Source organism: Rhinoderma darwinii, chromosome 2 (assembly GCF_050947455.1).
Source record: "Rhinoderma darwinii isolate aRhiDar2 chromosome 2, aRhiDar2.hap1, whole genome shotgun sequence".
Classification (NCBI taxonomy): Eukaryota; Metazoa; Chordata; class Amphibia; order Anura; family Rhinodermatidae; genus Rhinoderma; species Rhinoderma darwinii.
In genome coordinates this window covers 123,491,542-123,515,257 of record NC_134688.1, presented here as the reverse complement: position 1 = coordinate 123,515,257, position 23,716 = coordinate 123,491,542, and the positions used below count along the sequence as shown (strand labels likewise).

Genomic DNA, 23,716 nt, shown 5'->3' with positions numbered 1-23,716 from the left:
CTGTGGGTTACCTCAAAAAATGGCGACACACAGTGTAGGAGGTTAAACCTTTCAAACCCCTCGTTTATCCCGGCACTAGCCAGGATAAAGGAGGGGGGGATGCTGAGAGCTCACTAGAGCGAGGGCTTTTAACCCAATGTTGCAATGCTGCAATTTTGGGAACTAGCTCCATCTAGTGACCAAAAATGGGTAGTATTATAAATTAGAAAAAATTTATAATATTTCCTGACTCGCGAAAAAAATAAAAAAAATTTGAACAATGTTTAATCACCCACACACTAAATGTTTAATTTTTTTTAAAAAAACATGTTTTTCTGGCAACACATTCCCTTTAAGGGGTGTAGTTTTCTCAATGGAGTCATTTTTTTGGCGTTTTCACTGTTTTGGTCCCTTAGGGGCTTTGCAAATGCGACATGGCCTCCGCAAACCATTCCTGCTAAATTTGAGCTCCAAAAGCCAAATGGCGCTCTTTCCCTTCTAAGCTTTGCCGTGGGTCCAAACAGCCATTTATGACCACATGTGGGGTATTGTTTTACTCGGCAGAAATTGCTTTACAAATTTTGCGGTGCTTTTTCTCCTTCAGTCCTTGTGAAAATTAGAAAAAATTAGCTAAACCTACATTTTCTTTGAAAGAATGTAGATTTTAATTTTCATGGCCTACTTCCAATAATTTCTGCAAAAAACCTGCGGGGTCAAAATGCTCACTAGACCCCTAGATAATTTCCTCAAGGGGTGTAGTTTCCCAAATGGGGTCACTTTTGGTGGATTTCCACTGTTTTAGCACCGAAAGAGCCCTTCAAACCTGATAAGGTGCCTAAAATATTTTCTAATAAAAAGGAGGCCCAAAATCCACTAGGTGCTCCTTTGCTTCGGAGGTCGGTGCTTCAGTCCATTACCACACTAGCGCCACATGTGGGGTATTTCTAAAAACTGCAGAATCTGGGCAATAGATATTGAGTTGCGTTTCTCTGGTAAAAACTTCTGTGTTACAAAAAAAATAGATTAAAAATGAATTTCTGCAAAAAAAAATGAAATTTGAAAATTTCACCTCCACGTTGATTTAATTTCTGTGAAACATTTAAAGGGTTAAGAAACTTTCTAAATGCTGTTTTGAATACTTTGAGGGGTGAAAATTTTAAAATGGGTTGACTTTTTGGCGGTTTCTAATATATAAGGCCCTAAAAGCCGCTTCACAACTGAACTGGCCCCTGTAAAAATAGCCTTTTGAAATTTTCTTGAAAATGTGAGAAATTGCTGCTAAAGTTCTAAGCCTTGTGATGTCATAGAAAAATAAAAGGACGTTCAAAAAACGATGCAAATATAAAGTAGAAATATGGGGGATGTTAATTGGCAACAATTTTGTGTGGTATAACTGCCTGTCTTACAAGCAGATACATTTACATTTAGAAAAATGCTAATTTTTGCAATTTTTCACAACATTTTGGTGTTTTGCACTGATAAATATTGAATTTATCGACCAAATTTTTCCACTATCATAAAGTCCAATGTCTCACGAGAAAACAATCTCAGAATCGCTTTGATAGGTAAAAGCATTCCGGAGTTATTACCACATAAATTGAAATATGTCAGATTTTAAAAAATGGGTCTGGTCCTGAAGGCCAAAATGAGCTTGGTCCTGAAGGGGTTAAAGGGATCCTGTCATCAACATCTTACCTGTCAAACTCGCCTGACCCCTCAATGGCCGCAGCTGTCCAGAGTTCGTTCCTATTCTCTTCTTTCCTGAAGTCCTCCTCTGTCAGTAAATGTAGTCGTTTAAACTTTTCCCGCCTTTTATGGTAATTGGTTTTCCCTCTGGGACTCAGCTTCTTAACCCTGCCCACCGCTGGCACCTGTCCGGCCCTGACTGGCTAAGGAGCTGTCAATCAAAACGAAGGAGGTGGAGTCCACTCTGAGATGCTGGAGGAATGAAAATCTGACTCTTTTCAGATGAAGATTTGACTCTTTTCTGCTCATTTGCATACGGCGTGGGACCACAGAAAAATGGAATACTAAGGCCCCATGCACACGACCGTGTTTTTGCGTACGCAATTCCCCCGCAAATCCACGGGAGAATTGCGGACCCATTCATTTCTATGGGCCCATACACACTATCCGTGTTTTCACGGGTCTCCGCAAATCCGTGCCGCAGAAACTCAGGACATGTCTTATTACGGCCCGCAAATTCGATGCGGACATGCCAATAGAAGTCAATGGGCCCGTGGAAATTGCGGATACACCTCCGTGTGTCATCCGCAGTTTTGCGGATTTGCGGAAGTGTTGCTAGGCGACGACCGGGAATGAGTTCTGTCGTCATCCTGTTTTACCTAGGCTTTTTTTTTTTCATCCGCATTTTGCGGATTACATACGGATGAACTGCGGATTACATACGGATGAACTGCGGATGACATTTCTAAAGGTACAGAGCTTACTTAGAACATATTTATAGCTTAGATGACAATGATTTTTCACCCACTTTCACCAGGTATTGCTGGCTTTATAGCTAAAATGCTGGTGACAGGTTCCCTTTAAATATTGATATTATATGATGGTTTCCGTAATAATATTGAGGTCTATGGTGCTGAAGGTGTTTAATTTATACATCCAAAACACTTCACATTTATTCAGGGTGTCAAGACTGTTAATTATTGTTGGGTCCACATGATCTGTAGGTATGATTGTGTAACAATCAAAATCTTTATTATGTTGCAGTGTGCAGTACCTCGATACACTATGTTGCATGAAAACTTTCATGCCGTTTGATCGGTGTTTGTTCAGCCTACAATGTAGAGGCTGTGTGGTTCTCCCGATGTATTGAAGCGGGCAAGAGCATTGGTTATTTATTACAATCTAGATTTGCATATAAGTTTATATTCAATTTCAAAGGTTTTCCCTGAGTGAGCGGAACAGAAGGTCGTGATTTTATGTTTTATGATCCATTGCCGGACTCTACTGGGGACCAAAACATTTTTTAGTGTGGGAGCTTGACGGAACGTCACTGAGGGTTTGGTGGGGAGTACATCTTTAAGGTAAGGATCAAGTTGTAAAATGTGCCAAAATTTGGTGAGAGTATTGCAAATTTTACTGTGTGCTGTGTTGAAGGTAGTTATAAAGTTCAGATTCTCCTCAATTTTCTTTTGATTGGACGGATTTATTGAGGATTTAGACACCAGCCAATCTTCTTGAGTTAGGTTTTTTTGTTTTGTTTATGGCATGGATTAATAGTGGTCCGGGATAACCCTTCTCTCTATAGCGTTTTTTGAGGATTTTTGACTGTACTTTAAAGTCATTATCTTTGGTGCAGTTTTTTCTGATTCTTTTGAACTGACTGTATGGAATGTTTTTGATCCATTTATGGTAGTGGCCACTGGTGAAGTTGAGGTAACTGTTAGTGTCTACTTTCTTTAAGAAAGTACGTGTAACAAAACTATTTTGTTCAAATGAAACATGAAGGTCAAGGAACTCTATTTCTGTCCGATTTATAGTGCTAGTGAATGTAAGACCCCATGTATTTAGATTTAGGGATTCGCAGAAAAGAGAGGCTTCTTGTATATCTCCTTTCCACAAAAGAAAGAGGTCGTCAATATATCTTTTGTAGAGGAATATATGTGATTTTGCCCAGGTGGAATTCAGTATATATTGATTTTCGAATTCCCCCATAAATAAATTAGCATAACTGGGGACCACCTTCGTCCCCATGGTCGTTCCCCTAGTTTGATGGTATATTGTGTTTTTGAAAGTAAAAACCTTATTTTCTAGGATCAATTCCATACAGTTGAGAATAAAATCGGCTTGTTGAGTCACATATTTTTGTAGTTGTAAATCTAAATAGTGAGACAGACGACAGGTATGTGAATGAATTTCTGAAATTATTGGTCTGCCGGGGGGGGGGGGGGGGGGGCTGGTTAGGGTTTTATGTACTTTGGGTAAATGATAGAAAAATGGTATCTGTGCATTGGATGGGACAAGATATTTTTTTTTCTTTTTTGTTTAAGATAGAGGAGGTATGGGCCAAATTGATGATGGTTTTCACTTTATCTACAATTTTGGTTGTAGGATCGTTAGATAATAGTGTATAGTAGTTGGAATCTGACAGTATTCTCAGGGCTTCTTTTTCGTAGTCTGCAATATTTTGTAAAACTGTGCCCCCTCCTTTATCGGCCGATCGGATAATGATATCCTTGTTATTTTTAAGGGATTTGATAGCTAAACCATCTTTTTTCGTTAAAGGAACAGTGTCATCACAAATAATTTTTTTATATGTTAAAGATGTTAGTGCTTTAATAAAAACGTTTATATTCATTTGTGTGTTTGTGTTTTACTGTTTCTTATTTTTACACTTTTTCTTCCCTATGGGGGCTGCCATTTTTTGTTCCATTTCTGTGTGTGTCGATTAACGACACACACAGACATGGAGTACGGCAGCCACAGTCCCATAGGGACTGTGAACGGCTCCCGTCCCATTCACGTCCGTGTACGGCGTCTGTGTGGGAACTGCGCATGCGCCGCTCCCACACAGTCCTATTCGAAATTGGCGCCGTCCGGCGCCATTTTCCTGTGGACCGGAAGTCGCGGCCGGACAGTAATATTACTACTTCCGGTCGCGGCTTCCGGACTTGTGCACATGGAACAGCGGCAGCAAAGGGAGCGGACGGGCCGGAGGGAGCCGCGGCGGCAGGAGCAGGTAAGAGATTTCAATGTATGTTAGTGTTTGTGTGTGTTTACTACTGTATGTAAACCTACTACACTGTGGGTTACCTCAAAAAATGGCGACACACAGTGTAGGAGGTTAAACCTTTCAAACCCCTCGTTTATCCCGGCACTAGCCAGGATAAAGGAGGGGGGGATGCTGAGAGCTCACTAGAGCGAGAGCTTTTAACCCAATGTTGCAATGCTGCAATTTTGGGAACTAGCTCCATCTAGTGACCAAAAATGGGTAGTATTATAAATTAGAAAAAATTTATAATATTTCCTGACTCGCGAAAAAAATAAAAAAAATTTGAACAATGTTTAATCACACACACACTAAATGTTTAAATTTTAAAAAAAAAACATGTTTTTAGGGCAACACCATGCCTTTAAGTTGGCCCTCTGTGGAATTCTATGATCAAGTTGATCGAAGTCCTTGGCTACTATATGGTGAAAAGTAGATATGAAATTGCCCTGATTTTCTATCGGATAAAATTTAGATTTCGGGTTGAGGTCAGTGTGTCTATAAGGGTCTATGTCTATAATTGGGGACTCCAAGGGGTCAGTGTTACTTGTGTCTGTGTTTGTTTTTGTGGACAATAATTTAAAATGTCTTTTAAGTGTAAGTTTCCTAGGAAACTTGTGGAAATCTATAAACAAGTTGAAGCAGTTGGACGTAGAATTGGGATAAAAGGAGAGTCCTTTTTGTAATAATGAGAGGTCCTCAGGTTTGATATTGTATTTGGAGAAGTTGAAAATTGGGATATTATCAGTGGGTAACTGGATTACTCTTTTTTTTTTTTTTTGCCTCCTCTGTTACCTCGATAGCATTTTTTATTTTTTCAAATTCTTTATAGGGAAGAAATCTTTCATTGTCTGATCCCGTTGGGAAAAAGTGTGCAGGGTTGTCCGGGGCGATATTACAGGGGTATAGTGATCGGCAGAACATTTCTCTAAAAAAGGTTTGCTTCTCAGGTTGGATATGGATGTTTCTACAGCTTGATTGGCATGGATAGGCACAATCAGAGATGTTAGAAACGGAACCAAAGCTGTGCGACCCGCGTTGGTATTGTCAATAAGGATAGGTGTAGAGGGGGAAGGGGGAAGAGTCAATAGAGTTCCTATTGTTTGTTCAGGAGATAGATCAATAGGCTGTGTGGTTCTCCCACTGTATTGAAGCGGGCAAGAGCATTGTAATAAATAACCGATCTAGATTTGCAGGTAAGTTTATATTCAATTTCAAAGGTTTTGTAAATTTTGGCGCTTCTTCAGCCTAGCAGCTCTAGCTTTAGGCTATCCATCTTTTAGCCATTTTTAATTTAATCTTCACCACAATATCTCATGTCACCATAGATCTCTAACCTTCCTCAGCACTTGATCAGATTGACGTTTTATATAAATAAATCTCCTTGTATTACTTATCTTGTAGTGAGCAGAATTTGTTCTAAGTTTGAAATGTCCATTAAGTCATCATCTTATTGTGTCCCCTTGTAGTAGTGCAATATGACCGTGCCCCCCCCCCCCTGATCAAAAAAGATCGAGACTCTCTATAAACCTAACCTAAATCTAAATTCCCACTGCTTATAATCAGAAACATCTATTATTTTTAATTCTCATCCCCATTTCTGGTTTTGCAAGATTCCACATTACATGCAGAAATTATTGTAAATTGTTTTATTAAGGTCAGATGGTAATCATTCCAGATCTGAAATGCACTGGTTAATGTTTCATTGTTTACATTGCTTTAGAGAAACAAGAAAAAGAGAATTTGTTAGTGCTTTTTCTTTTGGATAGAACTAAATATTTTTCACGATATGTTCAGATATAATCTTGATTCCAGTTAGCGCTTCACTGCATGTTGGTTTTATTAAATTCGGAGGTAGTAAAAATCCATAGGTCCCTTTATCACGAAGTTCGATGGTAAAAGAATACTTGATTCCCAAATCATACGTCCAGTCATCAGATCCTCCTGGAGCCAGATCTGCAAAAATGTAACAATGGATACAGTCATTATTTTTATACCGGACAACTAGATTTTCATATTCCAGAGGTGGGATTAAATAAAAGTATGAAGTAAACTATTGCAGGATACTTGTGTGCTATAAGGTCCTGACAAAGAGTTCTGTGCCACTATGTTGCATGATTCACTTTTTAGGCCTCCCTAACTTAAGCTAGCCTATGTACAAATGAAGTTAGGGTCTAGTACCGGTCTTATTCACAACTTAGCAATATTAGCAAAGACCATCATTATATACAGTTGCCAATATGGTTGCAAGGGATCCTATCACATTTGTCACACCATGCAGAAATCACATTTTGTCTGCGTTGTGTAATATACAATGCACTGTAGATGCTGATGGTAAATTGTGTCAGTGGAATCACTTACAAATAGTATCTGCTCCTGGACCAGATACATATCTGCTTCTGGTTTTTGACTTTATTTCATCTGCAACTTTGTTTGCAAGCCGCAACTGCAAATGAAAAATCAACATTGTTAAAAAAAAAACTTTATGAAAATACATTTGGCTACTCGTGTTTGCATCAGTCCGGAACCCAACCAAATGTATAAAACATGCTTCAAAAATATTTTAAAAGAAAAGTTTACAATAACTTCCATTGAAATAATTGATTTACAATGTGTTTGTGGTGCATTGTAGATTATTGTTTTATTTGTTTCTATAGGTGTACATTTAGAGTGCTGTGACTATATCTATAACGGCATCTGGGATATGAAAACCAAAAATGGCTTAACCCCTTAAGGACGCAGCCTAGTTTTGGCCTTAAGGCTCAGAGCCCATTTTTCAAATCTGACATATTTCACTTTATGTGGTAATAACGTCGAAATGCTTAAACCTATCCAGGCGATTCTGAGATTGTTTTCTCGTGACAAATTGGGCTTCATGTTCGTGGTAAAATTTGGTCGATATATTCATTGTTTATTGGTGAAAAATTTCAAAATTTAGAGAAAATTTGGAAAAAATAGCATTTTTCAGAATTTAAATGCATCTGCTTGTAAAACAGACGGTTATACCACCCAAAATAGTTACTAGTTCACATTTCCCATATGTCTACTTTGGATTGGCGTCGTTTTTTGAACATTCTTTTATTTTTCTTGGACGTTACAAGACTTAGAACATAAGTGATACAATACAATACAAGGACCTGGATCAAGTCTAACCAAGCAAGTATTAAAGGAATTCTACAATAAATTACAAAATCAACTTATCATCTGCAAACAAAAGAAACTCCACAGACTAAGGAAGAAATCGGGTCTCAAAATACAAGAAGGAAAGCAAAATCCACATAACCATTTGGATATACCATCCTCTGTTGTAAACCTCTCTCAGTATGAACCAAGCAAAATGGAAATGAATGTTCTATCTAAAGGACTTACATTTTGTCCCACTAAACCACTTGACAGAGCCCAGTTTTGCAGTGACGTGGAGGAATACTTCCGCAGATTGCGGCTGAAAGAATTCTTTTCTGACAAAACAGATATGACATCACAAGCCGGGATGGGAAAAGAAACATCAAGAAAGAAGAAGACGACAAACTGGACGCCACAACCTGGATACAATCAAACTCTGGATTACTACATAGACTGCTTCAGAAAAAAAGTTAAATCTGAGATCTTGGACCAACAACACAAAGTAACACACAATCTCAGCATGGAGGAAAGGAATGCAACAAATTCACTAAAATCCAACAGAGACATCATCATCAAACCAGCTGATAAAGGAGGCGCTGTAGTGATTCTGAATACATCCGATTATATCCAGGAGGCACACAGACAACTCTCAGACAGAAAATACTACACCCTGCTTAATGAAGACCCCACCAAACAATACACAGTAGAACTTGTCCGTATCATCAATAATTTCAACGCTGTATCAGACAGTTTAATGGACCTTATACCGGACAATCCCAGAATGGGAACATTCTACATGTTACCTAAAATACATAAAGAAGGCAATCCAGGGAGACCAATCATTTCAGGTGTTGGGACTTTAACTGAGAATATTTCTGGCTGGGTGGAAAATCTTCTAAAGCCCTTGGTGAGGTGCACACCCAGTTATGTCCAGGACACCACAGATGTCCTCTGCAAACTCTCAGCTCTAGGTCCACTACCAGAGGGAACAATATTGGCAACTATGGATGTGGAATCTTTATATTCTAACATCCCCCATGAGGATGGCATAGCCGCATGCCAACACTTTCTTCAAAAGAACAATCTAGCGACAGAGCCAGCCCTACAACTCATCAGGTTCGTACTCCATCACAATTATTTTTTATTTGACAAAGACATATATCTGCAATGTATGGGAAGCGCTATGGGTAGCAAAATGTCACCACAATATGCTAACCTGTTCATGGCCAAACTAGAGGAAGAGTTTTTATCAACCTGCGTAACTAAACCTCTAGCATATTTCCGGTACATTGATGACCTGCTGATAATCTGGACAGGCTCTGAACATGAACTGCTTTCTTTCCATAAAAACTTCAACAAGTTCCATCCTACCATCAAACTCACTCTCAACTACTCTACATCTCAAATACATTTTCTGGACATGAGCATATACATGAGAGACAATACCATACAAACAACAATCTACCATAAACCTACAGGCCGTCCAGCATATCTGAGATGGAACAGCTTCCATCCGAGACACATAAAGAAATCCATCATCTACAGCCAGGCTCTGCGATACATACGGATCTGTTCAGACTGTGAAGACACAAAACAACACCTGCTATCACTGAGGAATACATTCTTACAACAGGGATACCATCCAAGGATTATAGATGATCAGATCTACAGAGCAACAAGAATTCCAAGGAGCAATCTTCTGGAGTACAAAAAGAAGGAAGACAACAGCAGGGTTCCCCTAGTGGTCATATACAACCCCCAAATGAACATCTTGAGGAAAATTGCTGCTGATCTCCAACCTATATTTAACAAAGACAATAAACTGAAGGAAATATTCCCAGATTTACCACTCCTTGCATACAAACAGCCACCAAACCTAAGGAATCTCCTGGTCAGAAGTGCCCTCTCACCACCATCAGAGACTGGCACTTTTCCTTGCAACAGTAGAAAATGCAAGACCTGTACCAACATCTGGTCATCAAACACCATCCAGATACCAAACACGCAGCAGGACTATAAAATCACTGGCACGTTCTCCTGTACATCCTCCAATGTAGTGTACATGATCCTGTGTACAAGGTGCATCAATAAAGGAATCTACATTGGAGAAACAATACAAAAACTACAAACCAGGATGAATCTTCACAGACATACAATAAAACAGGAGGTGGATACACCCGTGGGAAAACACTTCTCTGGACCAGACCACAGTTTGGCAGATTTAAAGGTACTAATTCTGAAGGGTCATTTTAAAAACAACAGAGAAAGAAAAATTTGGGAATTCAAGATGATGATAAAATTCCAGTCATTGACACAAGGCCTCAATCTAACACCAGGATTTATGAGCCACTACATGGACACACGTCACGTCCCCCATCAGACTGACTCCAGATGCCTTAACTCCTAAGTCATCACCCCTATAACCTCAGTTTTATTGCCCCGGCTTATCTTAATGATGTATCACCTCATGTACTAATTGTCTTTGTGTAACATCTAAATGTTGTGCTTTTTTCTAAGTCATTCATTTGTAAACTGCCTGAAGAAGGGGCCTCTGTGCTCTGAAAGCTTGCATATAGAACTTTTATGGTTAGCCAATAAAGGTATCATACCTATTATACTTTTGTCTTTTTTGACACAAAAGTATTTAACATTTCATATAAGAAAATTTCAAAAGCTTTTTTTTTAAGGTACCTCTTGAGTTCTGAAGTGGCTTTGAGGGGCCTATGTATTAGAAACCCTGATAAAACACCCCATTTTAAAAACTAGACCCCTCAAAGTATTCAAAACAGCATTTAGAAAGTTTTTTAACCCTTCAGGCATTTCACAGGAATTAAAGCAAAGTGGAGGTGAAATTTGCAAATTTCATTTTTCTTGCTGAATTTCAATTTTATACATTTTTTTTTCTGTAACACAGAAGGTTTTACCAGAGAAACACTACTAAATATGTATTGTCCAGATTCTGCAGTTTTTAGAAATGTCCCACATGTGGCTCTACTGCGCTCGTAGAATAAAACACAAGCCCTAGAAGCAAGGAAGCACCTAGTGCATTTTGAGTCCTCTTTTTTATTAGAATATATTTTAGGCAGCATGCCAGGTTTGAAGAGGTGTTGAGGTGGCAAAACAGTAGGAATCCCCCAATAGTGACCCCATTTTGGAAACGACACCCCTCGAGGAATTCAATGGTTGTTGTTACCATTTTGACCGCACAGTTTTTTCACAGCACGTATTTGAATTGGGCTATGCCATAGACGGAAGCCTAGTGGGTCCTGACAACGTCAGGACCCACTATGCTTGCTGTCAGTGAATAGCTGACAGTTCTAATACACTGCCTCTTTCTGCATTGCCTAAGCTTTGTTGTCGTTACCCTAGTCTGTCTTTGCAAATGGTCTCCTAAGTTTTTTCCAGTTACCAGTGTTTCCCGTTCCTGCTACCTGTAACCTGTATCCCAAGCTATCCTGGTCCAAGTGCAGTATTGAATTGGAGTTATGCTGTGCTGAGTACCACGTCTGTCCTGCTACACCACGCCTGGCGCCTGCCTGGTTCCTACCTGCTGCCTAGTCATATTAAAGCAAGCCTTCGAAGATGCAGTTATGTATGTTAGACTGCCCCTACTGGTACCAATTTACAGACATGAAGTCTATGCCTATCTAATGTTTTCATTTTTCTTTTGCCTTTTGACAGGTCATATAATAAGATTGTTGTGTACTGTGCAGCTCCTTTTGAGTTTTGCTACTTTGAACATGAAGAGGAGGCAAATGAGTTCTTGTAGTGGTGTAGACCACCTGAAACAAGACAACTTCTGAATGTGATCAGCTGGAATTTGTCTTACATTTACCATTTAACATAAGAAATTGACATTTAAGTCATTTATAATAGTTTTGTTCATGACCTAGATTATAAATTGGGACAAAGTTTGCCAAATTTAGGACACAAAATTTGAACGTTAAATAGTCTTTAAAAGATCCCTTAATAAAAGGTTACAAGACTGTACTTTATTTTTTATCTCTACACAACATTGTCAGTCTTACCAGTTCATCATGATCTTTTGATTTGTCTTTTGTATATGAATATGGAAAGAGCACCATCTGGGAATACGAATGCATTGTTATGTAGCCTTTTATGTTATCCGTGTGCTGTCTGATAAAGCTGGTCACTGCAGCCACCTCCGGTTCAGATTCTGGGAAAGGTCCACAGTATGTGTCATGGCAAGAATTACCGGAGGCACCCGGTCCTAGGGTATAATATAATAATTTGTTATAGGTGCATTAGAGCAGAATATATAGATATGTTGTCAGTGACCGGATTTACAAAAAAAAACAAAACTGAAATCTAGCGGAACAGAGGCAAACTGAAACCAACTGAAAGAAAAAAAAAATACAATTTAAGTCAATGGTAATACAAATAGATGTGATAGTTTTGGTTTGGCTTTCCGTTCATCTGTTCCTCTGATGGAAAGCTTGAGCAAAACTGATGAATGGAAAGACAGCGTTGATGTGAATGGACCCTCAGAGATTTCACAATGCAATTTTTTTATTATTATTAGTTTTTAAAAAATTGAAGGTTTTATAGAATATGATAAATCAAGGTTTGCTAAAAGCATGAAAAGAAGAGGGTCCAGCAAGGACTGTAAGGCTGGGTTCACACGAACACATTAACGTCCGTAATGGACGGACGTATTTTGGCCGGAAGTCCCGGACCGAACTCCGTGCAGGGAGCCGGGCTCCTAGCATCATAGTTATGTACGATGCTAGGAGTCCCTGCCTCTCTGCAGGACAACTGTCCTGTACTGTAATCATGTTTTCAGTATGGGACAGTAGTTCCACGGAGAGGCAGGGACTCCTAGCGTCGTACATAACTACGATGCTAGGAGCCCGGCTCCCTGCACTGAGTTCGGTCCGGGACTTCCGGCCGAAATACGTCCGTCCATTACGGACGTTAATGTGCTTGTGTGAACCTAGCCTTAATCACACAAAGAAAAGTACAAATAAGAAATTAAAAATAAACCATGTAAAAACACTTATGGAAAATGTAATCTTGTTACACGGAAAACACAATATAGCACTTTGTTTGCAACAATACACCGGACCTTGACCATTGTGACATGTCTCTATTAATATGATATCCCAAAGAGGGATGGGAAGGAAGAGCAAGGAAGAGAGGAGGACAAGGAAAGAGAAAAAAAGAGGGAAAGAGGAAAGACCAGAGAGGGCTGAAGCAGGTAATTGTAACGGATTCCGGAGATGGCACAATGCTCTCTTCTGATCGCTTCCACAATTCCACTACGGTATTTATTCCATCAAAACGACGGTACCTTTGCACAACTGAGACAAACGGAAACCATTTGCATTGGATTCGTCCCCATTGAAATCAATGGTGATGCAAACGGAAATATGGTTTCCGTTTGTTAGTCAGGGTTCCGTTCTGACGGGAAGCTCCAACGGAATACCACAACGGAACCCTGACACAGATGTGAACGAAGCCTAAGTATACCAAAAAATTATTGCCTGTCTGTGTAAAACGATGTGTAAAACTGACAGGCAATTTAATAGGCTATACCTGGAACAAGTAACAACGTTTGAGAAACCATAACAACATTGAAGGCATATAAAATGCTTTATTGAATGAATATTACGCCTCATGCACATGACCGTGTGCGCCGGCCGAGTCCCGTCAGTGATCTGAGGAAAGATAGAACATGTCCTATCTTTCCTCAGATCGGAGACTCGGATAATTTTTCACGGAATTGATTCACCCGCTAAAGTGAATGGGTCCGTGAAGACTATCGGGTGCCACTCGGATGCCGTCAAAAACGGCCCGAGTCTCACAACGGTCGTGTGCATGAGGCGTTAAAAACATCATATAAAGATGGATCAAGATACAAGGTGAGTATACACAATATGTTAAATACAAGGTAACATGCAATAAACAACCAATTGTATGATATATAGGCTGCCAATGATATTTAAGATCTAAAATACCAACATCTACTTAACTAAAAAAAATCCAAGTGTGTGCAGAAATGTGCAAGTGTAACAATGGTGATTTAGATTAGTATAGGCTCACCTAAATATAGGAACGGGAAAAGTGCACCTCACGTGCGTTTCTCTTAGTATTCCTCAGGAGGTGTGGTTTAAGCGGAGGGGGCATAGGGTTATTAAAGTAATCTGCCGACAATAAAAAGTTCTAAAGAGTGACATGTGACTGGTTATATGAAATACTTAAATGGACACAGCTGATTATATCAACATCACCTGATGTGTTACGTCACGGCTATTGGTAACATGTACACACAAACTAGGTGATGTAATACAGGGCCGACCTTAGGATAGATGGCGCCCCTTGCGAAATGATCTTTCGGTGCCCCACCCCATTAAAAAAAAAATTATAATCCCCCTTTAGTGCCCCCATACAGTATAATAATAATATTTAATATATTACAACCCCTTCAAGGACACAGCATTTTGTCCTCTAATTGAATTGTGGCCACAGTATTATGCCACCTATAGTACCTCTACACAGTATAATGTCCGCTTAGTGGCCCCCACATAGTATAGTACCCCCTGTAGATTTTGCCATACAGCCTCCCTGTAGATCGTGCCATAATCCCCCACCTCCTTGTAGATCGTGCCATACAGCCCCCACATCTCCCCCTTGTAGACAGTGCCCCCAAACAAAAACAAAAATTGTACTCACCTAGGCCCCGTTCCCATGACGAACTGAGCTGCTCCACGATGGGATTCTGTAGCCTAGTACAAGGTTTCCCAACCTTTTTGGACTCGAGGCAGAACTGGAAAAAAAAAATTTCCTCAGGGCACCTCTACCAAAATTGTTTCGAGAGAGAGCGAAAACGGCTAAAAAAAAAAAAAGAAGCACTACATTCCAGGGTATGTTTACACACGTTTTTTGTAAGGCAAAAAAATCTGCCTCAAAATTCCTTCAGGAACTGACAGCGTTGTTTGACCTTTTTTGTGTTTTTTCTTAAGCCGTTGAAGTGAATGCAAAAGACGCAGGCAAAATTGCTCCAAACGGGCGCCCGCAGGTATTTTCTGTCTCCTATTAATTTCAATTGGAGGTCAGAGGCGGAAACTACTTGAAGACCATCAGCCTCCCACTCACAGTAAAATCACCATCAGCCCCCCACTCACAGTAAAATGACCATCAGCCCCCCACTCACAGTAAAATGACCATCAGCCCACCACTCACAGATTTCCCCTGTAGGTAGCGCCACACAGCCCCTTGTAGGTAGCGCCACACAGCCCCCTTGTAGGCAGCGCCACACAGCTCCCTTGTAGGCAGCGCCACACAGCCCCCTTGTAGGTAGCGCCACACAGCCCCCTTGTAGGTAGCGCCACACAGCCCCCTTGTAGGTAGCGCCACACAGCCCCCTTGTAGGTAGCGCCACACAGCCCCCTTGTAGATAGCGCCACACAGCCCCATTGCAGATGGCGCCACACAGCCCCCTTGTAGATGGCGCCACTCAGCCCCCTTGTAGATAGCGCCACACAGCGACCTTATAGATAGCGCCACACAGCCCCCTGGTAGGGAGTGCCACACAGCCCCCTGGTTGGTAGCGCCACACAGCCCACAGCCCCCTGATTGGTAGCGCCACACAGCCCACTGGTTGGTAGTGCCACACAGCCCCCTGGTTGGTAGTGCCACACAGCCCCCTGGTTGTAAGTGCCACACAGCCCCCTGGTTGGTAGTGCCACACAGCCCCCTGATAGATAGTGACACACAGCCCCCTTGTAGGTAGTGCCACACAGCCCCCTTGTAGGTAGTGCCAAACAGCCCCATTGTAGGTAGTGCCACACAGCCCCCTTGTAGATAGTGCCACACAGCCCCCTTGTAGATAGTGCCACTGTAGCTTCCTGAAGGAGCGGAATCCCCGTGTTGCCGGGGATTCCGCTCCTGGAGCGCTCCTTGATGTCTCTGTCCATATATGGACAGTGACATCAGCGTTGCCGACGCTGTGACCGGGGATTCCACTCCAGGAGAAGCTCAGATGTCTCATACGTGCCGTAACTGAAATTTAAACAGCATAATACATGCTGACCGGCCCTTTACCAATAAAGATTAATAAGACAAGATATTCCCCTGAGGACGCTCCCCTACTTGGTGCAGAAACGCGTTGGGAAGTGGTCTTTTTATATCTGTGGCAGGCAAACCCATTCAAATATTTTGCCAGCACACCTAGCAGCTGTGAATGTGTGGGGTGTTTATTACATGCTAGGCACTTCTATTTTGGTGCTGACTACATGTTCACACCCCGCAAGCTATTGTGTGCAATCCGGATTTGCTTGCCAACGCCTGTAGCTGATTTCTTTGGCAACTTTTGCCCTACATTTTTTAATAATGAATTATGTTTAATAAAATTTGTTTTAAAACGTTTACACAGGCAGTTTTATATCCAGGAGAAGCTCCTGTCGTCTGTTTCCATTTATGGACAATTACATCATTGGCTTCTCCTGGAGTGCAACGCTGTGGACGGGGATTCTGCTGCAAGATTTTCCCTTGATGTTACTGTCCATATATGGACAGAGACATCAAGGAGCGCTCCAGGAGCGGAATCCCTGGCCACACGGGGATTCCGCTCCTTCAGGGAGCTGCAGTGGCACTAGTAGATAGCAGAGCGATACCTATAGTGCCGTCGCTGGCGCTATAGCAGCCGCAGCGGCTGCTAGCGGCTCCACCGCCCTCATGCCCGGTTACGCCACTAGCAGCCGCTATGGCTGCTACAGCGGTAGCGACGGCCACTATGCGAAGAAGCACCCAGGCGGAAAGGCGACTGCTGAGTCGCCGATCCCGGGCGCTTCTGACACAAGCAGGGGAAGGGAGCCAGCGCAGCGCCCCCTTCCACCTGCTGGAGTGATACGCCCTGTGTGAAGGCACAGGTTGCACACCCCTAAGGCCGGCCCTGATGTGATACAACAAACCTGAACCCTATTGATATCGTCTGGTCACGTGAACGGGCGTAATGACAGCGGCGTATGCCCAGATGACTTCACGATGTTGGAATAACCCCTACGTCATTTCGCCAGGTAGCAGGTGAGAGGGGAAGATCCGTAACACTGACCAATCAGCGAAATAAAAAAGTTCCCTGGCCATCTACCTCCGTGTGGCGGAATAGCGATGGCGAAATGGAGAGGTACATATCAGGCATGTGCACCACCGCGCATGGACTCGAGACCGCAGGAGAAAAAAACAAAACATATAATGAATATAAAAGATGTAATTGTGTCAAAATGTACTGATACTTATATACCCACATTCATACATTCGTATATTGGTATGAACCGATCTATACTGAAAGAAACCTGTGTGTTTTAAGAGAAAAAATTTACTAACAAAGTGCTCAGTGCAACGAGAATACTTCGCAATAAGTTAAGATAATGCAACAACGAGATATGTACCATGTTCAATATTTATTAATTAAAGTGCTAAGTGCCAAAAAATATGATGCTTTTGCATCAATAAGCTTAAATGAACATATGTATTAAGCGAACATATAGGTCATGAATTAATTAAAGTGCTAGTGCTAATGAATGTAAACATATATAGCAAAAATCCATAGCAAAAGGCTTAGCGCAATCGTCTCAAAAAAACAGTGCAAAAAATAACAATGAATGAATAATAATAAAAGTGCTAGGTGCCAATATATTACTAATATCATATATACAGGTAATTCACAATGTTTTAAAAGATCGCTACATAGTCTAAAAGAATTATGTTTTAGCCAGTACAGTACAAATAGTGCTCCAACTTATATTATAAGTCACATTTCATTAAAATGCAAGATATATAGTACTCTCCAAGTACATATTTAACAATATCAGTCACTTTCGTGATTTTCATCCTGATCACCACTTGTGGCATTACGATTTCAGCAGTTTGTTGCTCATTTGGAACAGCCTAATAGGCATGTAGACATGGCAGGCCTGGGGGCATTTGTAAGGCACTGGCTGCCATGACAACTATCGGCACCCCATGATCATGCCACGAGGGTGCAGATGGGGAAACAGAGGGAGCACCCTCCCTCTATCAAACTTCCTAAATGCCGTGGCAACTATTGACTGCGGCATCTCAGGGGTTAAACGGCCAGTATCAGAGTTATCTTCGATCCCAGCCGTTGAAGCAGTATGTTGACTGTATAGTACAGCCGACACCTACTACAGCTTCTGTGCCCGCTCCATAACAACAACATACAGCAGTGTTCATAAAACATAGCAGTGAGTTTAAAAAAAGCAAATAAAGCGCAAAATCATTATAATAACTTTTATTTGCCTAAATGCAAATGCACTGGAAATATTACACATTCAATTCCAAATCAAAAGAATAACCAAATTTATTTCGTTTGTGGTAACCCTTTACAGAAAGTAAAGAAAAAGGAATATTCGGCTATTGCCGGTCCAGGAAGATTGGGCGACATTCCACAGTTCTGCATTTTTTGGGTTTTGCCTCATAAACCGCATTTTTTATGTCACCCCACAAGGTCTCTATGGGATTGAGGTCAGGGAATTGGGCTGGTCACTCCATTACCTCAATCTGTTTGTCTGTAACCAAGATGTTGCTCACTTACTGTGTGTTTTGGGTCATTGTTGTGTTGAAAAAACCAATTTCAAGGGCATTTCTTCTTTGGCGTAGGGCAACATGATCTCAAGTTTTTTTATATATTCAAACTGATCCAAGATCCCTTGTATGTGATAAATAGGCCCAACACCATGGTATGAGAAACATCCCCATATCATGATTTTTGCACCAACATGCTTTACTGTTCACAGTGTACTGTGGCTTGAAATCCGTGCTCAGGGGTCGCATCAGTGGGAAACGTTGCCCTGGGAATGGCCCTGGGTAAACTTCTAAAGTCACTGTCCATAAATGGACGGTGACGTTAGTAGCTTTCCAGGGGCTGGAGACCCCAGAGTTTCTACTAGTGTTCTGCCCAGGGACTCCTTGCGATGTTCCTGATGTCCATATTTGGACAGTAATGTCAGGAGCTTCCCAAGGGCCAAAGTTCAAGGGCAGAGCGATTGCCCTGCCTGGGGACTCCGGCATTGGGAAGTTTCTGACATTAAATCCGCACGGAAAATAAGAGACTAATCCGCCACGTCTGAAGTGGCCTTAGGCCTTATTCAGGCGGCCGGGCTTCTAGCATCATACTCATCCATGATGCTAGGAGTCCCTGCCTCCCCGCGGGAATACTGAAAACGTGATTACAGTACAGGACAGTATTTCCGCAGAGAGGCAGGGACATAGATAACTATGATGCCAGAAGCGGCCGCCTTTGTCTAAATGGTCAAATCCCATTTTTTGAAAAATCACGGCAAAAATTTTATTTGACCGTACTGTGAGAATATAGCCCATCAGCACTGTTTTTTTATGATTTGTACCGTTTTTTTATGCAATTTTCATAATTGTGGCACAATTGACGTGGTTTTCCCCTTATTTTCATATAATTGCTGCAAAACACGTGAGGGAAACTAAAAAAAACATTTTAACATACAGTGCTCTATATATTCTACAAGTGGGGTCAGGAGTAATGTGAAGCCGGATAGAAAGGGGCGGAAACAGGGATGTAACTAGGAAGACTGGGCCCCATAGCAAACTCTTGACCGGGGCCCCCCCACGGGTGCCACCAGCAGCCCCCCTTATAAATAGTGCCCTCTGTAGAATGTGCCATACAGCCCCCTGTAGACAGTGCTATATAGCCCAGCCTATAGACTGTGTAGCACGCCATTTATAGGTAGCGCCCCCACCTCCCCCTTGTAGATAGTGCCATACAGCCCCCCTGTAGATATCGCCATAAAGCCCCCACTGTATATAGCGCTGTACAGCTCCCACTGTACATAGTCCCACACAACCCCACTCCCTTGTATACAGTGCTCACAGCCCCCCCTTAGTAGAAAATGCAGCACACAGATCCCTGTAGATTGCGCCACACTCAGCCCCCTGTAGATAGAGCCACAGACCTCCCCCCTTGTAAATAGTGCCATACAGTTCCCCCATGTGTATATTGCCACACAGCTCCCCCTTATGTATAGTGCCACGCAGCTCCCCCCTTGTGTATAGTGCCACAAGGCAATGGCGCATCCGAGATAGTTTCATAAGCCAGGGAGATGTCACTTAAACATAGAAAGGTGGGTTTGGAGGCAGGACTATGTGACTCTTCAGGGGATAGCGGCACCGACCCATGACCCTCTACTGAGTAATTAGCATATAGTGTGCATCGTTTTAAAAGTGGATTTTAAGGATTTTGCTGCATCTGAAAAAAACGTACAAGGGAATGTTTGGAAATATTGTCAGGTCATGTATTACCGCATGGTGGCGGTTCAAGGGGTTAAAACTACCCGTAAAGAATCTGCCAGACACAGCTTCTGTGTCGATGCCCGTGGTTAATCAGTCTGCATCTGCTCCTAGGTCTGATAGAGTGACTCGATCTGCTACCACTCAGGTTCTCCCACTCCTCAGCCTATCACAGCCTGGCCAGACGGAGCTAGCTCCCGCCCTCGGTCTATTTATACCTTCATTTACTGCTCTTCCGTTGCCTGTGATTCTGTCTGGTTTCCTGGCTCTGCTGCTCCTGCTAGTACTATTGACCTCTGCTTCAAATTGACCCTGGCTTTACTAACTACTCTCCTGCTCTGCGTTTGGTACCTCGTACACTCCTGGTTTGACTCGGCTTGTTCACTATTCTTGTTGCTCACGGTGTTTCCGTGGGCAACTGCCCTATTTCCCTTTGCTTCTGTGTACCCTTGTCTGTTTGTCTGTCGTGCACTTATTGAGCGTAGGGACCGTCGCCCAGTTGTACGCCGTCGCCTAGGACGGGCCCTGCAAGTAGGCAGGGACTGAGTGGTGGGTAGATTAGGGCTCACCTGTCTGTCTCCCTACCCCTACATTACACTACCTGACAGATTCCTATGAAATCTATTAAATTTACAATGAATTGAGAACAATTCCATCTGCCCTGCAATTTTGTTATTATAAATATATCCTATATAACTACAGTTTCAGAACCAAGCTCTGACATATGTACAGTACCACAACCAAGCTCTGACATATATACAGCACTAGAACAAAGCTAAGTACATATATACAGCACCAGAACAAAGCTCAGTACATACATACAGTACCACAACCAAGATCAGTATATATATATATATATACAGCACCAGAACGAAGTTCTGACATATATACAGTACCAGAACCAAGCTCAGTACATTAATAAAGCGCTAGAACCAAGCTCAGTACATAAATACAGCACTAGAACCAAGCTCTGACATATATACAGCACCAGAACAAAGCTAAGTACATATATACAGCAGTAAAACCAAGCTCAGTACATATATACAGCACCAGAACCAAACTCATTACATATATACACAGCACCAAAACCAATCTCATACATATATACAGCACCAGAACCAAGCTCAGTACTTACATACAGCATCAGAACCAAGATCAGTACATATATACAACACCAGAACAAATACAGCTCAATTTAGCGCAACCCCTGCCGTATAGGTTTGTACGGCGTAAAACTACAGCTCCCAGCATGGCCCGAACAATGGTAAGGATATGCTGGGAGATGCTGTTTCACAAAAAAATATCATATCATAATCATCTCGCTGCAGATCACACAGTGAATACAGTACTGATTAGAGGCAGAATAAACATTTACATTAAGTGAATTACCGGTGACGTCTCAGATTCTAGTTCTTTTCTTCTCCCTCCGGTCCAGACCTCTATGATGGATTTCTACCGGCCATGACCCATTTCTGCAGTTTTCCGCTCAGATGTCTTCAGCTTCTCACTTTTAAAACATTTCTGCACCTATAAACAAAGTTAAAATTCTCAACACCTCTAAATATAATAAAGCACCATACACTGCACCTCTAACTATAATAGCGCCATACACTGTGTCCCTGATTATAATAGTCCCATACACTATGTCACACACACACACACACACACACACACACACCGTGCCCCCTGTAGATAGTCCCCCCATAGCCCCTGTAGATAGTGACCCCCATAGAGCCTCTGTAGATAGTGACCTACAAAGAAGCCCCTGTAGATAGTGCCCACATATGGACTCCAGAGCTGCAAGGCAATAGTGCTAACCACTGAGCCACCGTGCTGCCCTACATATAGCTTCCCCTATAGATAGTGCTCCACGTATAGCGCACCTCTGTAGATAGTGTCTCACATATAGCTCCCCCTGTATATATTGTCCCACATATAGCCCACCCCTGTAGACTGTGCACTACACATAGCCACCCTGTTGCTAGTGCCCCACAGGTAGCCCACCCCTGTATATAGTGTCCCACATATAGCCCACCCCTATAGAAAGTACCCTAAAAAAATTGTTCCCCTATAGATAGTGCTCTACATATAGCCCACCCCTGTATAGTGTCTCACATATAGTGCCCCACATATAGACCCCCCTGTACATAATGGCCCACATATAGACCCCCTGTAGATAGTGGCCCACATATAGAGCCCCCTGTATATAGTGGCCCACATATAGAGCCCCCTGTATATAGTGGCCCACATATAGAGCCCCCTGTATATAGTGGCCCACATCCCCACATATAGACCCCCCTGTAGATTGTGCCCCACATATAGACCCTCCCTGTATATAATGGCCCACATAAAGACAACCCCCCCTGTAGATAGACCCCCCACTATAGGATAAAGCCACTCACATTTTTATGAGAAAAAAATAAAATAAACTTGACATACTCACATAATCCCATTCCCACGCTGTTCACTGGCGATGCAGACATGCTCTCTTCTGAGCATGTCTGCTGGAGCTGAACGAGCGTCGTCCAATGCCGCTGATTGGCAGGGCAGAATGACTTGCCCCGTCAATCAGCACCTTCCAAGCATGGAAGACATAATCGCACCGCTAGCAAATCAGTGTCATTGTAAGGCACTGCATGGTTGGGCACGGAACATGCCTGATCATTCAGTGCTAATGCATGTATTTTGCTGCCGCTAGCACCGGGGCACCCTCCGGTGCTAGAGACACCTACAGGCATGAAAGGGCCTGTGTCGCCCAGCCCATACTTGGAGGCTCGGTGGTGCAGGCCCCATAGTAGCGCCGCTGTAGCAGCCATGACGGCTGCTAGCGGCGCCACCGGGCATATGGGGGGGCGTGTCGTCTGGTGCAACAGGCCCCCTCAAGCCCCGGGCCCCATAGCAGCCGCTACGGCTGCTACCGCGGTAGTTACGCCACTGGGCAGAAACACTCACCAGCCTGCAGGGTCCAGTCAGTTGTGTAGAGAAGGACATGTCTGGTGGGCAAGCTCTCTGCACACGGAGCTTCTGCTTTCATGATTCTCATGCAGCATCTACTGCTTCTGTAAGTCCTCTCATGGCCCAAGCGTTAGTTACTTCAGAGTAAGGAACAGGCCCTATTATATTGCTTTCCTTTCTCCAAGTACCTAACACTGGGACCCTTATTCAAATGTTTAACCACTTCCTGACTAGAGGCTATACCCCAATTTCTGACCAGGCCCATTTTCAAATTTTAGCCATGTGCCAATTTAAAAGCAAATGTTTCTTCTGTTACTCTTCCAACCTACATGTATTTGGTGTTGTCTTTCTCAGAACATGTTGGGCTTCCATATTACTTTTTAAAAAATGTAAAAGGAATAAAGTAAAATAAATGTAAAAAAAAATGTGAATATGTAATTTTGGGTGATGTTTTTTGACATCTGGTGCATGCCACTGAGTAAATACCCCTGAATACGTATTTGGCAACTTCTGCCGACTTCAGTGATCCCAAATATGTGCGCATTGCTTACACGCAGGGCACAAGGCGGAGCTTAAAATGTATGGCGCGCAAACTCGCTTTTGGACAGCAAATTTTCCAAAGCCATC

General features: G+C 42.3%; 1 protein-coding gene across 2 annotated transcripts in view; it reads right to left on the bottom strand.

Annotated features, from left to right (window-relative positions):
• Positions 1-6,345: 6,345 nt before the first annotated feature.
• Positions 6,346-23,716, bottom strand: part of CPB2 (carboxypeptidase B2) — a 75,252-nt gene continuing 57,881 nt past the window's right edge. For both annotated transcript variants that reach the window (XM_075852256.1, XM_075852255.1), the window contains 3 exons: positions 11,863-12,065; positions 7,073-7,157; positions 6,346-6,667 (listed from right to left, as the gene is read on the bottom strand). In XM_075852256.1, coding sequence (XP_075708371.1) covers positions 6,483-6,667; positions 7,073-7,157; positions 11,863-12,065 — 473 coding nt within the window. In that variant the 3' untranslated portion in view covers positions 6,346-6,482. The remainder of the gene's footprint in view (positions 6,668-7,072; positions 7,158-11,862; positions 12,066-23,716) is intronic.